Genomic DNA, 16,136 nt, shown 5'->3' on the forward strand with positions numbered 1-16,136 from the left:
TCCATGAAGAATAGGTAAATGTGTCAGCACAGTAAGGATGTGCAGCTGTTGTCTGTTGCTGGTACGGAGCAGCTGTGCTGACTGAGCTCAGAGGTGAGGGAGCTGTGCTGTAGAGCACGAGGAGCTGAATGTGCCTGCATGGTTCTTTCACCTGAGTGACAGGTCAGAAAGAAAAGCTCTCCAGCATTCCTCTTTGTGTATGGAAACAATAAACAAGCAATCTGTCTGTTGTGGATCTTCTTTAAATCAGTGATGCTGACATGTAATATTTTATGAACCAGTTATTTCCAGATATAATTTTTTTTTGCTTCGAGTTTGATGAAATAAGATTTCCTTACTACAGAATTACAGAGCATAAAAGGAAAAGGAGTGAAAGGCAGTTTATGCTTTGGATTAGTACATATAAAGTGAACAAAGCCATCCATTGTGTTGCTTTCGTGTCACTGTTGTTAGATATTAATTTGATAAGGACAGACTATGTTAAAATGGGGACTGAAAAAAAAATGCTGGAACTTTTTTTTTTTTCCCCTTGACTGCTCCATCATACATTATAATGTTTATTGTTGAGATTAAGTACTCTCTATTCAAGCAGTAACAAGTTTCATAGTGGAACAAAAGTAAGCAGCACTCATAAAATTCATTTTAACAAAAAGTATGAACAGAAAGATATGAAAACTATTGATTATGTTGTCTGTGGTGACATACAAACAAAATGATAACTGTTCACATCTATACAAGTTGAAGAATGACATGTCAGATTGTGCAGAGATTAACATAAGAATCTGACATCTTTGGTGAAAATTTATAATTACAATTGATTTGGTAGAGATTGGAATGAGGGTGGATTCTTGTCAAATAATTTTTTCTGTTGTTCATGTCATTGCCAACTACTTAACCCTTTGATTATCTGTGATTATTGCTATGGATAAACATGAGTGTTATTAAGTTTTTCTGTGATTTGTACCAGTTCTGAGCATGTTTCAGAAGGAAACTTCTTAGGTTTAATTTTGTTCTTCAGAAGATATTTTAAATAGTATCATATAGATACTGCTTTCCTGGGCAGAGTTTTGTGAAAATAACTGATTTGTGTCTTGATTGCCTTTACTGAAGAAAATTAGAGCTCTAAACATCAGCAAATTGAAGAATTTATCCATGACTGCTGAGCTCTGGTTTCAAGGTACCATCATTACTTCTGTTCCTTATTATTTACAGAAGTGTTTGATACCTACCTCTCTGCTAGACTCATGACTGGGTTGGACCATAGATGTTGATGAGGAGGCATTGTAGGGACAGGAGTAAAAAAGGGACCCCTTGGTTTCCATAGTTAGCTGTTTTGAAGAGAAAACAAGCTCCAGTAAGGACAAAACCATCTGACTTTTCTGTAAATGAAGGCATGTCATTAATACAGATGCATAAAAATAAATCAAAAACTTGAGACAGACACTTTCCATGTTTTAAGAATGCATGCTGCATTTTACTTTGACATGGGCTAACAATTTTCATTCCCTAAAATGAGGTTATTCTGTAATACAGATTCAAAGTGTTCTTGTTTAAAAAGTAGAAATTCTGTTTATCTAGCATAAGGAATGGATTTAAACTCTCTAAACTAAGTAGGTGATTTTGAGAGATTCCAACTTCATTTTCCTATAAAAGCACTGAAACTTGAGCTCAAATGCTGGTTTTAAAAGGAGTGCTTTTAGTTTGTCTTTGCTATGTGCCTCAAATATATCAATGTTATTCAGTGATAGTGTAATCCAGAAATCATGGTTATAGTGTATAAATTAACACACAAGTTAACACTGTTAAATACATTATGATAGCTTTACTGTCTATTTTTCTTATTCTCTCTCTTTTCAGGGATACAAATTGAATGGGCAAAGATACAAGTAAAGGGTAAAAAAGAACGGGGAACATTTTTTCATAATTGATATTCTGATTAATATTCTGTAACAGAGCTTATTCCTTTTCAAAGGACTGTCTACATATAGGGTTGTAGGCATTATTAAAATGACATTGACTTCATAATTTGGAATTCAGAGATGCTTCATGTGAAGAGGAAGGGCTGCAGAAGGATCTCAAACTCTAAGGTGTTCTAATGCATCTATGTGGTTTGTTTGCAAAGTGTATACATTTTGTGGTGTTTATTTCAGAGTAAAATGGCTTATTTCTGATTGTTAGAGTACCACCTGGGATGCTGTGCTTTGAAGTGCTTTTTTAGAAGCTGATAGGACATCAGAGGCTGTATGATTTGTCCACATAATTTTGTCCATACGTTTCAAATACGCACAGATCTAGTATATCGCAGTGTTTTGCACTAATTCACATTGCATTGGACCCTTAGAGGTTTGCTAGAGCAAATTTGAAGTTTACAGTTGCTTTATGTTCACTCATTTTGAATACTTCCAAGGATGTTCTCATGTTTGATCCCTGTCATGAAATGTTTTTTTCCATGTGAAATTTCTTCGAAGACTGCGAGACTTGTCCGAGTTTCAAAATCACTTTGATTTATATAATTTTAAATGCCATTTTTAAGAACATGAACTCATATAAATCTCTTCTTTTTCTCTATACACTTTGACATTTCAAAAATTGAATTAAACCATGCAAACTAATTTAGGTACTGACAAATAGAAGAGACTGGTTCAGGGGTTTAAGTCTGACTTATAAAACTAGAATTGCCATATTGGAAGTATCTCCTTGAATGTAACCTTGGTTTCCACAAAGTAAAAGTTTTGGAGACTTAAATGAGTCCGAAGAAGTCACTTAATTACTAGTTAGCAGTGATTTCTTAATTGCTAGTTGTATTCTGCACCGTTGTTTTTAATCTGTAAATTGATTCGGAACTATAAATTAGGGTATTATATAGGGTGTACTTAGGGTATTCAAGCATCTTGAATAGCAGTGCAAAGTGAAGCACCTACTAAAGTCTCTTACTCCCCCAATAATATGGCATTACAAAAACTAATGTCTTTACAGAAAATAATGTCTTAGCAGGAAAGTTTCCCCTGAGGTTATAAGATCTGGATGTAAAAGACCTACACTACTTTCCCTGGTTGCAGTAGTGGTCCTGCTTTTAAAAGTGGGTTTCTGAGGTATGAGCTCATAAGTTCATTAGAAACAGAAACTTAATGTAAGTGTTATTTGGCTCTAATAAGCTAATAATTAGGGGTATTTCCCCCTCGCCCTTGGAATTTGAAGGAAGTACTTTTTCAGATTATAACAATTAATGCAAAACACTTACCTAACTCATTGTATTCAAAGCATTCTACAAGCAGTTATTATTACCCAAATTAATATTAGTGAAGATATCTCTGTTTGGACATTAACAACTGTCCACATTTCAACTATATTAATAATTATTAGAATTAGCAGAGATCCTGACCCTCATTTATTTGTGTTCAGAAACAAAGCCACGTAAGGGTCTTTCTATAATGAAAATTAAAAGGCCAAGCAATAACATTAATGTTCTTTTAAATAATTAATTTTAATGTGTGGAAGTGTGAGCAATAAATGTTTTATTGTAAACCCTGATGTGGTAATTAATCCAAGCGATTAGGACCTAATTGCATGTTCATAGTAAATGTTTTATTTGCTGTGAAAGACATTTTGTTGGAATTGTGGTTTGGAGGATAGAGTTGTGAGAAGAGTGATACTTGAAAGAAATATTTAATGCACTTGCTCATAACTTGGTAAGCCAGGAATTGAGAGAAGTACATCCTTTATTATTATGGCAATTAGGATTTTCGCTCTTCTGAGTTTGTTGCACTATGCTCTTAATTCTATGCAATAGTGGTGTTTAAACAAGAAAGTAATTGTAAGAATATGTAGGACCTTTAAAATCAGCTAGGAAATACCTTGAGGACTGGGAGGGGTATTCGTTTTATTAATCATTTACACCTTAATTTGAAAATAATGGAAGTCCTACCATTTTATAAAACTGGTCCTTTCTTTAATGCAAAGAATAAATCATCCTGTGAGCAGTGTTGTTTTCAGGTACCCTGGCTGTGCTTTGGAAAGCTCTGTCGCAGACCATATGAATTCAGATCTCCACTGAAGCTTTGGAGCTGCTCTAGAATTTTACTAATATAATCATGGATTTTGGATCCCTCTTTTTAAATTTTATTTTATTTGCGTGGGTGGGTTTTTTCCTTCAGCAAAGTTACATTTTTAAAATATACTGTGGGCGTCTGTGGTTCTGTATAGAACTCAATTTTGCCCATGGTGAGTCTGCCTTGTTTAAACAGACTAAGTTAAAGGATGAGTTAGCATTTGAATAGTGCTATAAGCTTCAGGATTCTTTTGACTTACCACTTGATTATTTCTTTTTTCCTCTTCATACCTACTATGCTACATATTTCTGATGATATGATCTTTTTTTAGTGAAATAATATGCTCTTTCTTTGGGGCTCTTGAAATATGTTCTAACGATGATGGTAATGACTTTGATTAATATTTAATCCCCATGCTGCTATGTTCTTATAAATTGCAAGATCTCAAAGGTAGCTGGGGGAGGGAAGAAAGGTTTCTGCTGAAGTGTTTCAATATTAGAGTGCTTAGGGAGAAAGATACCTGTATTTCATTATGCCTTATATCTGCTTTCAAACCTGAATTTAAGTGCAACATTTTAAACCATGCTTCAACTACATTGTTGACAGGGAAATCCGTAAGATGGACTTATTGTCCAGGGCACTGGACTCATTCTTATGTTCGTTTATGTTATGTGACTATTCATCACATCTGCATCACCTGAGGGTCATGACACTGAGGCCACAGGTACAGGAGTATATACTAGTATAGAGCAAGAGCTTGGTGAGACTTCTGTTTTCCTTTTAACACCCAGTCAGTCAGTGGTGATTACCTACTAATATCAGTCATTGTTCCACTCTGAGTGTTTAACCTGTATCCATAAAACAGACCATTGTGCTGATATAAGCACATTTAATTAAGCAAATACTCCTATTTGTTCTCTTCTTGTTCAAGGCTATTTTAATAAGCAAGAAATGGGCTTGTTTAAAGTATTTACTTAGAGAGCTTTCGAACTGAGGATTAACTGCCTAGAGAATTAGAAATTCTCTATGCATTTGTAGTTACATAGATTGTCTCAATTTGCTAATATACTGTAAATATTATGTACACACCAAACTTGAATGAATTCAACATATGGTTGATGTTTACATAATTTATGAGATGCCACATTATATTAATGGAACTAACCATATACAAAAAAAGCAAAAGTTGCACTATCATTGAGGGCCTAAATTAGCCATACCTTATTCTATGCTTCTTGTAGTGCTTATTTGCCAGGACAAGGATCCTGGGATTGTGCTTAAAATTTTGGCAAGTAAGATTGAAAACCAGTAATCTCATTGCTCCAAACATCATCAATAATATTGCTGCAAATTTTTAGACTTCTGGATATTTTTAAATTAAGCAATAAAAATCACGTCCGAGTCTACTTTTTGGTCTAAACACAACATTATCCTCATATTAATAGACGAGTTAGACAAATCTAATAAAGAGTTATTTTAAAAGGATGAAATGGGAAATAAATGGTTTCTCTCTTTAATCAGCAGTTTAACAATTTCTTAAGATGCATGGCTTTCTCGGTAAGGATTAAATTGGTTTTCAATGAAAAAAAAGAGGAGGGAAAGGGTACGGTAAAGTGGTTCTGGGATACTAGGAGAAATGAAGTGGCTTGCTCTTTATCATAGCTGGCTTGATTTGCTTATATTTTATTGATGGTAATACCCTATACTCTATAATACCTTTCAACGCAAAATTTCAGTCATTTCAGTAATGTTAAGTAATTAAACCTCCCACTGGTTCTGCCAATGGAGGTGTATTTATCATTATAACTATTTTGCAAGTGGATAAACAGAGGCAAAAGAGGTTGAATTATTAATCAAAGTAATGAAATCTCTGGGCTCCTATCTCCCAGATGATGTTTAGTACTTCCTCCAAAATTATGTTAAAAATTCAGTATAATTAAATGTATACATCTCACTTGCTGAGCTTAGTAAACTCATGTAAAACTATACACTGAATTTCAGAGAGCATATTTGAGAGGTGTTTTTGTTTTTCCACAGAGGGGCCAACTTAAGGAAGCATTGCCAAACCAAATTCTTAAGCTCATTTTGGCAAGATGAATTAAGATCTTAACTTTGTACTTTTCAGGGAAATAGGAGAATTTCTTTATTTGGGATAACATTTCTCTACACCAGAAGTAGGTGTATTACTGCTCTCTGGCCCATGTGTTACACCTCACTGTTAAAGTTCTCATCCACACTGTGAGTACACATCTCCTGAGTAAAGTCACACAACTATTTTGTCCTTAACATGACTTAGAACAACTCCTGGAGAGTGCTAGGTTTAAACAATAGTAATCAGAATTGAAAAATATTTCCAAATTGATTAAAATTACATTGGTAATATATGCATAAAATAATTGTTTTCTTTAGCATGTAATGCCAGATATTGAAAGTTTTCTGCTACTGATAGATATAAATATGGCAACAATGAGAGTTCACTTCAGCAACAAAGAAGCTGTTCAAGTCTGAAAGCAATCCTCTCCCTCTGACATGTTGGCACCATCATAGAGGAAAATGTCACAGTCAATATAAGCACATTTACTGACAGTTAGGTTTTTTCCTATGTTCCTGAAAACTGTTTGAAACTTGGCTTTTATTGAAAACAGAAACACTGGCCACTCAGAATGATAAAACAATAGTTTATGGCTTAGTCATTTTCCAGTTATAAAGCAATACTTTCCTAAAAAATAAACAAGGCATACAGGAACAAGCCAAAACAATTACTCACAGAAATTGTTGCATTCTTGCTGTCCTTGCTTCCTGATTTAAAACAACTGTCTCCAGTAGGAACTGGACAAAAAGCAGCAGGTTTTGTTTCACTAAATAACTGCTTGCTGATGACTGAGATAAAATATAGTTCAGAAATGCAATTGATACTGTCTAGGTACTTTGTAAATTCCTAAATTACCTTTTACAGGAAGAAGAGGTACATAGATTAAAATAATGTTCATGTATTTCACTAATTTGCAGACAGAACGTTTCCCTAGTGGATTGTTGTAAAGAGCTTTTTGTCCTTCCTAGAGAAAGTAAAACACTACTTTAAAGCCACAAGCACCTTTATTAGTAAAGGTCATGTTGATTATTTAATTTGTAGGGGTTTGTTAATTATTTCTGGAGGGTTTTTTTTCCCCATACTCTGAGTATTTTAATATCTGTATCATCATGACTATTCTGTGGTAGCTCAGTAAGGAAAATAATTTAGCAATAATTTCAAACAGAAACAGGTTGCAAGTATAAATGCTCAAAACTGAGAGGTTTGAGAGGTAAGGGGTCAATACATCTGCTAAATTGACAGTCTTGCACATTCCAAGTAATGTGCTCAGATGTTTCAATGTTAAAGCTAGTTTTTAAGTTGCTCCCTGCTCTTTTAAACCCAATAAGACACATAAAGAGCTTTTTTGCTCTTTGAGAAGATTCCTTCTGGTTCCTGTTCTGAGGGAAGATGATTTCATTGCAGTGTCTCACAGTGGGTGGGACATGGACTGCACCCCATCTGTGCTCAGGCAGTTCAGAGGCAGGAACACAAAAGTCTTTCAGACTCTTCTGGTTGTAAGAGCACCTGGAAGCCTTGTGTAAGTTCTTCCATCTGGAGCAGTTACCCAGTGGTTCATTCTCCAGCTCAGGAACTGCCATGTGTTCAGCCTCACTCTTTCCAAGCCCTGGTACTTCTGTCAGACTGCAGCAGATGAGACTGATGGCAGAGCAGAGCTGAGGGATGCCTCTTCTGCCCAAGTGTGTGGCTTCAAACTCTCTTGGTGTGCAGAATGCAGGAAGCTTAACCAGGTCCAGAAGCTCTGACTTGGTTCTATCTGTCATGTAACGGAGCAAGTTTTTTTGGCGCCTCAGCACTCTCATTCTTTCACTGGAACTGCCAGCACACTTGAAGTTAGATGATTTCTGTAGGGCTTTACTGAATCGTGGTATTTATCAGGACTGTCACTACGTAACTGTCAAGCTTTCTGTGTGGCTGAAAAATTCCACCCTTTAGATGGATGAGAGTGTGATGTCATCATGATTGCATTTTTATGTAAACGCTTGTTATAAAATAATTTTGGATTAAATGATGTGCTCCTTTCCTGTTGGCAGAATATAATTTGTCTTAAATGGCAGCAGACTGTTGTATCTGTTTTCCTGAAAGTTAAATATTTTAATTCACACTTAAGATTTACTGATCTTACATTGTTACCGAATGGCATTCCCAAATCAGCTCAGAATACCATGGTTCAAAATCCTGTCATTCATATGATAAAGTAGTCTTCATGTAACCCACTCTGCAAATGGGAGTGGCAAAGAATGTGGAAGAGCTAGAAAGAAAGAAAGAAATGCATTTTAGCAGGTAGTAGTCTTGAAAGCAATCCTAATTTTTATCTCTGTATGTTTTTGAGGCAATATTGCTTCTTGACTATTAAACAGTAATAAATACCAAATTGCAAGACTGTTTGTTATCATCTTGCCCTGCATTTATTTGGAAATATTCAGGAAAAAAAAAATCTTGATCCTGATTGTGCAAACATTCCACTTATGTAATCCAGACAAATTTGTGAGCACAAAATCAGTGTGAGGCAAGGTTTCTCAGCTTGGACAGAACACCTTTTACAGAATTGCATTCACCAAAGCCAGAGTTGTTCTGATTTCATGAGGTCACCTCCTCAACACTTTGTTTCTGTGCTGCTGACACTTTTGACACCCTTAATTTGCTGACTTCACATCTGCTACAGCTGGTGCTGTAAGAGCTTAGTGTAGGTCAGAAGAAAGCTTTTGGGTCTGTGTGTGTGATAAAAATGAGAGAGGTGGCTTACAAGACAAATTACTGGTGTGTAAACTCACCAAATCCTTCTGGTAATGCTAGTGTCTACAAAAAAAAAGACATGAATATGAAAGACTATCCAATATTCACAGTACCCTGGCATATTTTATAAGGTGCATCAAAGAATTCTTGAATATTGTAGAAGTGACATTAATATGATATTCTCTGTTACTTTGTACTCTGCTGTTGTATACATCTTAATGAATTTTAAAATTTACAAACAAGTGACTGCATCTCCCACAGCCATGTGTCTGCGATACACGAATGGATTTTTCTTATTTCTTTCTTCCTTTTTGTTTATTTTTATCCCACAAGGAAAATGGAGGTATTTCCCCACCAAAGGACTGTATTTAAATAAAAGGACTGCTTACAGTGCCTGAGAATGATATTGCTTTGTGCATACAAACATGCATATACATAATTCAGCATACCATCCTATTTTGCTGGTGTGTAGTTTGGTTCAGCCTTGCTCTCTGGCTTGTGGTATAATGGTACCTTCCTCCTGGCACAGAGAAGACACTCATTACATTTTGAGCAGCAGAAAATAGTAGCACATCATGAAGCAGTAGCATCTGGTATACTCAGCACACGCCAAAGGAATGCTCTGTGCTGCTAATATATCTGATAGCCTGTGATGTTTTATAGGTTTTCTTAGTGTACAGTATTCCTGCCTTAGCCTTTCTGTAACTGCACTGCCCAGCTGTCACATGTCCTTCTATCATAGAATCATCAAGGTTGGAAGAGACGTTTGAGATCATCAAGTCCAACCATCCACCCAGGGTTACCACTGTAACCACTGAACCACATCACCCAGCAGCAGATCCTGATGAGTTGTAGATACCTCCTGGGGTAGTGACTTCACCACATCCCTGGGCAACCTATTCCAATGCCTGACCATCCTAACAATGAAAAAAAGCAGTTTTAATATCTAATCTGAGTCTCCCCTGTCTCAGCTCTAGGCCATTTCCTCTTGTCCTCTCTGTAGGCAGAGTAGAAGACACCAGTCCCCACTTCACTGCAAGCTCCCTTCAGGCAGTTGTAGAGACCAGTGAGGTTCCCCCTGGGCCTCCTCTTGAGACAAAGCAATCCCAGGTTCCTCACCCATTCCTGTAAGACAAGTTTTGTAGATCTTTCTCGAGTCTTGTTACCTTTCTCTGGACATGCTCCAGCACTCAATGCCCTTTCTGAAGTGTGGGGCTCAGAACTGAAGGCAGTACTTGAGGCGTGGCCTCACCAGTGCCCAGTACAGAGGGACTGCCAGGCTGCTCTTGTTGGCCACACTGTTCTTGCTACAGTCCAAGATGCCTTTGGCCTTCTTGGCCACCTGGGCACATTGCTGGCTCATACTGAACTGGTTGTCCATCAACATCCCCTCCTTCACAAAGACAGATACATACACAGTATTTTCATTTTTCTCTACAATGTACACTTCCCAAGCTGTTGGAATTTGCTTGTTAACTGTCTCGTCTTCTGATTAGAGGTATTTTCCTCATGGTTGTTTTGAGTACCTTTGGGTTTTGAGGGTAAATAAGACCCCCAAACTCTCTGTAGTAGTCTAAGGTGTGTAGAATATAGAAGTATAGAGTATAGAGTATAGAATACCTTCTGAGGAGCCTCTTAGCCTTCTTTTGTGAGTGGGAATAGAACTTCCTATTGGTGAAATGCAAAGTCTTTCATACTAGTAATACAGGATGTACTTATTCTTCCACTCAAAGCTAATGTTGGCTGACAGTTAATTGTTAGACTAGGTAAGAACACTTGGCTTAGGCATTCCTTTGTATACATCTCTCTGGACCAAAAGCAGTGGCAGCTGCAAGAGCCTGCAGGCTGAGTTTCTAAGGAAGTCAGAGAGCAACTTTGCTCTGAATCCAAGTGAGATATAAGAAAACCTGGGGTTTTTAGAGGAGTTCATCCCTGTACACAATTGTAGCATGCTGCAGTAGGGTGGCCAGTGGATTCTCTGGCTGTAATTTAAGCTTAGGAAGCTGCGTTATTGTAACTACACTGGTCATAGACTGGTCATGGCAGCATGGAATTCTACTAAAAGTAGAGACAAAATAAATTTAAATACACAATGAAGAGGGGGGCTGGATTAAGCTTCTTTAAATCCATATCTGTTCAAATTTTATTTTCTACTTTGTTAATTCCATTGTGTGGATTGTACTGCTGCAGTTTTGTTTTGCAAGAAAAGTTGTACTTGGGAAATAGTTGTCATACACAGAACTCTTAATTTCTAGATGTTTTAATGTCAAACAGTTATTTAAATAAAAATATAAACAAAACCATGGAAGAATGCAATTAAATGGCAGAAGTGATTTTTAAGAAACCCAGAAGACAGAGCTGTAGCCTTTGAGATTTCCTGGCCTTTACTTTGCAGGATCTAAAAAGCAAACTCTCCTATCTGTATCTCAGCACTTTTATGTTGCCTTTTCCAAGGAAAAGGGAGTTGGATGCAGGCCTGAGTTAGATCTCGTGGGGATAGTGTTCTGTGCCTTAAATTACAATCAGATGTATTTTACTTCAGATGAAGTTTTCAGCCTAAAATTGGTAAGAAGCCTAATTATTTGACCAGGTTACTATTTACGTAGACCACTGCAGAACAATCTGTCATCTATCCAGAGCTGGCAACACATCACCCTTGAAAGATTTTTATTTTGTGTTTAGAACAGGTTTTTTTTTTTTTTAAATCCATCTCTCTGTTCATTAAATAAAAAACTAAAAGATGGTAGAGATTGCTATGGAGATGAGAAGTTATATAAACTGTTCATTTTAATTCTTTGGAATGTAAAATTAGCAAAGAAACTTGGATGTTTACAGGCTTCCAGTCCTTCGAGGTACTGACTAGCTCCACAACATGCATAGGATTCTTGTGCCCTTTGGACTTTGACTGTCAGCTAGCAAATCATGCCCAGATTTTGAAATCAATCATGTATTTTTTAGACTAGAGATTGTGTAGTAAGGAGAAATAAATACATATACATTCAAGGTAGTCTTTAATCTGGAGACTTATATTATTTTTTCTAGTGATTAGAATGTCTAAAATAATCTGATAACTGAAGTATGCAGTATGAAAATGCAGCTATTCAGTGATTCAGAGGCATAATCATATGGATGAAAATTGGAAGATAAGACTGTGTCACTATTACATCTTTTGGAGTGTCATGGTGGTGATGTTATAGATAGAACTGAGATGGTGTTTTATTTGTCAGTTCCTCCTCAAAGTTGTTTCTCACTGTACCTTAGACATTATCTCTGGCCTTAAATTTAATACATGCTGCTCATGCTTGAAAATTGCTATTGTTCAATGAGTTTAGAGAACAGTTAGTAAAATAAGTTTTAGAATTATAAAAACAAAACATGCAAAATGTGTTTAATTAGTACAAAGTCTAAGCCTTTGTTTAATTAATAGATTAATGAAACTGTAGGGGATCTACATGGCTCCTGGAATATGCATGGTTGGGCTAACCATCTGCAATGCTAAATTCAAAATATCAGCTTTGTTCTTCAGAGGGTTTAAATCAACCTTCACAATTTAGTAGACAAGTAGTGATTTGTGGAAGTCGGTACTACTTAAATGTTGATGTTCTGAGCAAAGAAAAGTACTTTTGGAAGAAGGGGGCAACTAAAATACCTATGTGGAAACATGAAAACCCCTAGGTTTCTTTCTGCAAAACAGTAACAGGTGCTACAAAGTGAGCATTTTCATTGTAAACAAGGTACTAATGTTTAAGGTAAGGGATTTCATTAGTCTCCTAGCTGTGTATAGAGCCATCAGACTGGACTTTGGAATTAAGCAGCACAGTCTGATTGACTCTGGTACTGTAAAGGTACATGTTGTATTATAATACATCACATTTTAAGATATGAACATTAGTCTTAGCTGCCATGGGAAAGTGTAGTCTGTGGAATGCAGAGGTAAGGAGTTAAATTTCCTTTTGAAAGGCTGTGATTCTAGGCATATACGGATTCTTTGTCACCTCTTTAATACCTTAATGGAAAGGCATGATTTCCCAGAAGTTTTTATCTGTGCACGTGTATGACAAATGTGGGTTGGGAGAGACTTTACAGAAATAGCATGCTTCATGTGGTACCTAATATAAAATTAGTAACATACATGGATTTGTTTTGATGTTTGCAGGGATTCTTCCTGACAGTGTCACCAGAAGCAGTATTAAAAGTGGCTGCTCAGGCTTCTGCCAACAACAAGATCTTCAGCTTGAATCTTTCTGCACCATTTATAAGCCAGTTCTACAAAGAGCCAATGATGAAAGTCATGCCTTACGTGGATGTTCTTTTTGGAAATGAAACGGTGAGTCTTCAGAGAGCAATGGAAGTATTTGTACCTCTTGCACTTAAGTGTTTGTGTCTCAGAGCCTGCTTCCCCAGGACATAGCCTCAAACTGGGCCAGAGGAGGTTCAGGTTGGATACCAGGAAGAATTTCTTCACTGTAAGGGTTGTCAAACATTGGAATGAACTGCCCAGGGTAGTGTTGGAGTCCCCATCCCTGGAGGTGTTCGAGAAAAGACTGGATGTGGCACTTAGTGCTGCAGAACTAGTTGATGGGGTGATGGTCAGTCAGATGTCAGACTTGATGTTCTTGAAGGTCTTTTCCAACCTTGATGATTCTGTGATTCATGGTGCTCCTTTTTTATAGAGGGAATCTGACCATGTAAGGTGTTACTAGAAAGTTAAATCTATGGTCACTGGACTGGGATATTTCAGTAGATGCCAAAGATGTCACTTGTCCTGTTAGAGAATTACAACTTGCTCATTCTAGCAGGAAATGGCCAATGTGCTGATGCTGTGTAATAACTGTCCATGTGCATAATGTCCTCACCCTGAATTTAACTCTGCTGGGAGAAAACATATGAAAAGCTACTTGTAACTTGATTCCTTACCCATAATGCTGCTATTAATAGCTTTTTCTGTGATGAAGACGACTCTTTGGGGAGAAGTGGGAGGAGAAAACTAAGAAACAGAGAGTTGGTTTAAAAGGTTCTCATTGATTTTATGGTAGGTGGAGTGGCAGCCCATCAAAGGAGGGCTTGTCTTTGCTGTGTAAGTTGGCAAACAGATTGCATGAAATTCTGCTTGGAAGTCCATGTTAATAGACCAAATTAATTCAGATTTCCCTCATCATTTTTGATTTTTGTTCACTTTAGAAAATGTTCTTAAATATTTATTAGTTTTCTCAGCAGGAAAAGGTTAAAAAAAGCCTTGAAATATGTGACGCACCTAAATGAAATATGGGTTTGTCACTCAAGATAACTACACAAGTACAGGAAAATTCTGGAAAAGCATCTTACTCCTGTCAGTGGTTATTCCTGATTGTGACACAGGGACTTGCACTAACAGAAGTCAGTTTTTAAACTGTTGTCCACATGTCCTCATAGGGGCTAGCATTGTTATAAATATAGGACTTTAAAAAGAATTTAAAATACTTATTTTTAAAACAAAGAAAATTGCAATGTTTTTAAATGCAGTGGGCTAAGGGAAACCCTGTTGACTAATGCTAAATATACATAAAAAGTATTTTCCAGACATGTTCTTGCTATTTCCAGTTGTTACCTTTGTACATCTTTCTTGATACAGTCCTCACAAAGATTGTATTGAGTATTTTTATTTAATAACAGCATAATCTTGACACAGAATCCTGTCAGATTTCACGGATTAAGTAATACCAAGTCTATATAATTTTAGAGTAGAAGAGTTTCATAGAAACTTCTGGGATTAAAATTTGAGGCTCTTGTATATGAATGTTGCTCCATTGATCTATTAGGATAATTCAGATCATAGTGGCTCATTAGATGCTATTTTTCATAGGTTGTTACTTTCTGTGTATTTGTGTATTTTACAAGCAATAGCCCCGTGATACAGGTAACATTCCAATTTCAGAAATTTTATCCAGACTAAGTTAATTTCTTCTTTCATTTCAGTTTGTTATGGTATTATTCACCTGCTGTCAAAAATACTGTGTAGTACTGTTGTGTTTGTTAAAGTTGAAAGATTCCCTGCATTTTCTCTATATAATTTCTGAATTTTGGTGTCTTTCAGGATAAAAGATAACTATTTAAACTTAAGCAATCATCCTTAAATGTGGTGGTACAATATATATAATACTTCAGAGTACCAGCCTCTCTGTTACTTACACTAATCATGAAACCCTGGTCATTTTTTAGTGTCAGTGTCCTGCTGGCTATTGCTGCTCTGGAGTTGTTGAAATGCTGTTTGCAGAGGTTTATTGTCTTGCCTTTCTGTGTGACTTGAAACCATGCTTTTGGGATGATGACTTCTAGCTTTGAGTAGCTTCTGTGTCTTCTCATTGTCGGTATTTCTGCTCTCTGCATATGGTTTTTGATAAAGAGTGGTTGCAGAACTCAAACTCAGTCTCACATGTTCTGCCTTTTGGTAGCTTCCGCCCTTGGTTTTGGTGCTTTTTCATTCTTCCCATGTGAATTTCAGCTAGAAGGACAGTCAGGATTTTTTTTTTGTGTTTGTGTATATCTTGATGGGCCACAAACCACTTCAGCCAGCCAACAACAAATTTTTGTCGATGTTTTTTTTTTTCTTTTACATTTTCCATCAGCGTAAGAGCATAAGTTAACAAATAAACAAGCATACTACGTTGTTTTGTTGTTACTTCATTAGTACAGACAATTCTCGTAGACACAATTTTATTCTTCCCTGTATTTATCTTCACATTATAGTCAAATAAAATTCTATTGTTAACCACTGAGCTGTTTATTTTTTGAGTAATACAGAAACATCCAAGTACAGCAAAACTCCAAATTGCTGCCATTCCTAAACTAAAAACAATTGGCAAAGTGATTTTAAATTACATCTTCTACTTAAAAATTTACATCTGAATAGAGATTGGTTATTACAAGTTTCAGCCAGATGGTAATTAAAATGGGCAAGTTATAAACCTCTCAGAATAAATATTCTAGTTTTGATTGTAAATGCCAGTGTACCCTTAACTGCAGTTTAGACACTGAATGTTGTGGTAAAAGCTCAGTATATGTATCAATTTCAGCACTGACCACTGTGACCACTGTTGTTTTAATAATTTATTTAAATCTCATTTATAACCTACCTAAACATCTTGTCTTGTTTTTTTTTCTTTTTTTTTAAATTTATTAACAGTACTTCATATAACAAATTTAGTACAGAACATTCAGAAAAGGAATAATTATATGGTCATTGCATCTAACCAAGTAGGGCCATTCTGCAGTCATTATCT

The 16,136-nt window shown here is 36.2% G+C and overlaps 1 protein-coding gene across 2 annotated transcripts in view; it reads left to right on the forward strand.

Moving 5' to 3' along the window:
- Positions 1-16,136, forward strand: part of ADK (adenosine kinase) — a 269,009-nt gene that overhangs the window by 177,748 nt on the left and 75,125 nt on the right. For both annotated transcript variants that reach the window (XM_062496355.1, XM_062496357.1), the window contains exon 7: positions 13,034-13,204. In XM_062496355.1, coding sequence (XP_062352339.1) covers positions 13,034-13,204 — 171 coding nt within the window. The remainder of the gene's footprint in view (positions 1-13,033; positions 13,205-16,136) is intronic.

Source organism: Cinclus cinclus, chromosome 7 (genome assembly GCF_963662255.1).
Source record: "Cinclus cinclus chromosome 7, bCinCin1.1, whole genome shotgun sequence".
Classification (NCBI taxonomy): Eukaryota; Metazoa; Chordata; class Aves; order Passeriformes; family Cinclidae; genus Cinclus; species Cinclus cinclus.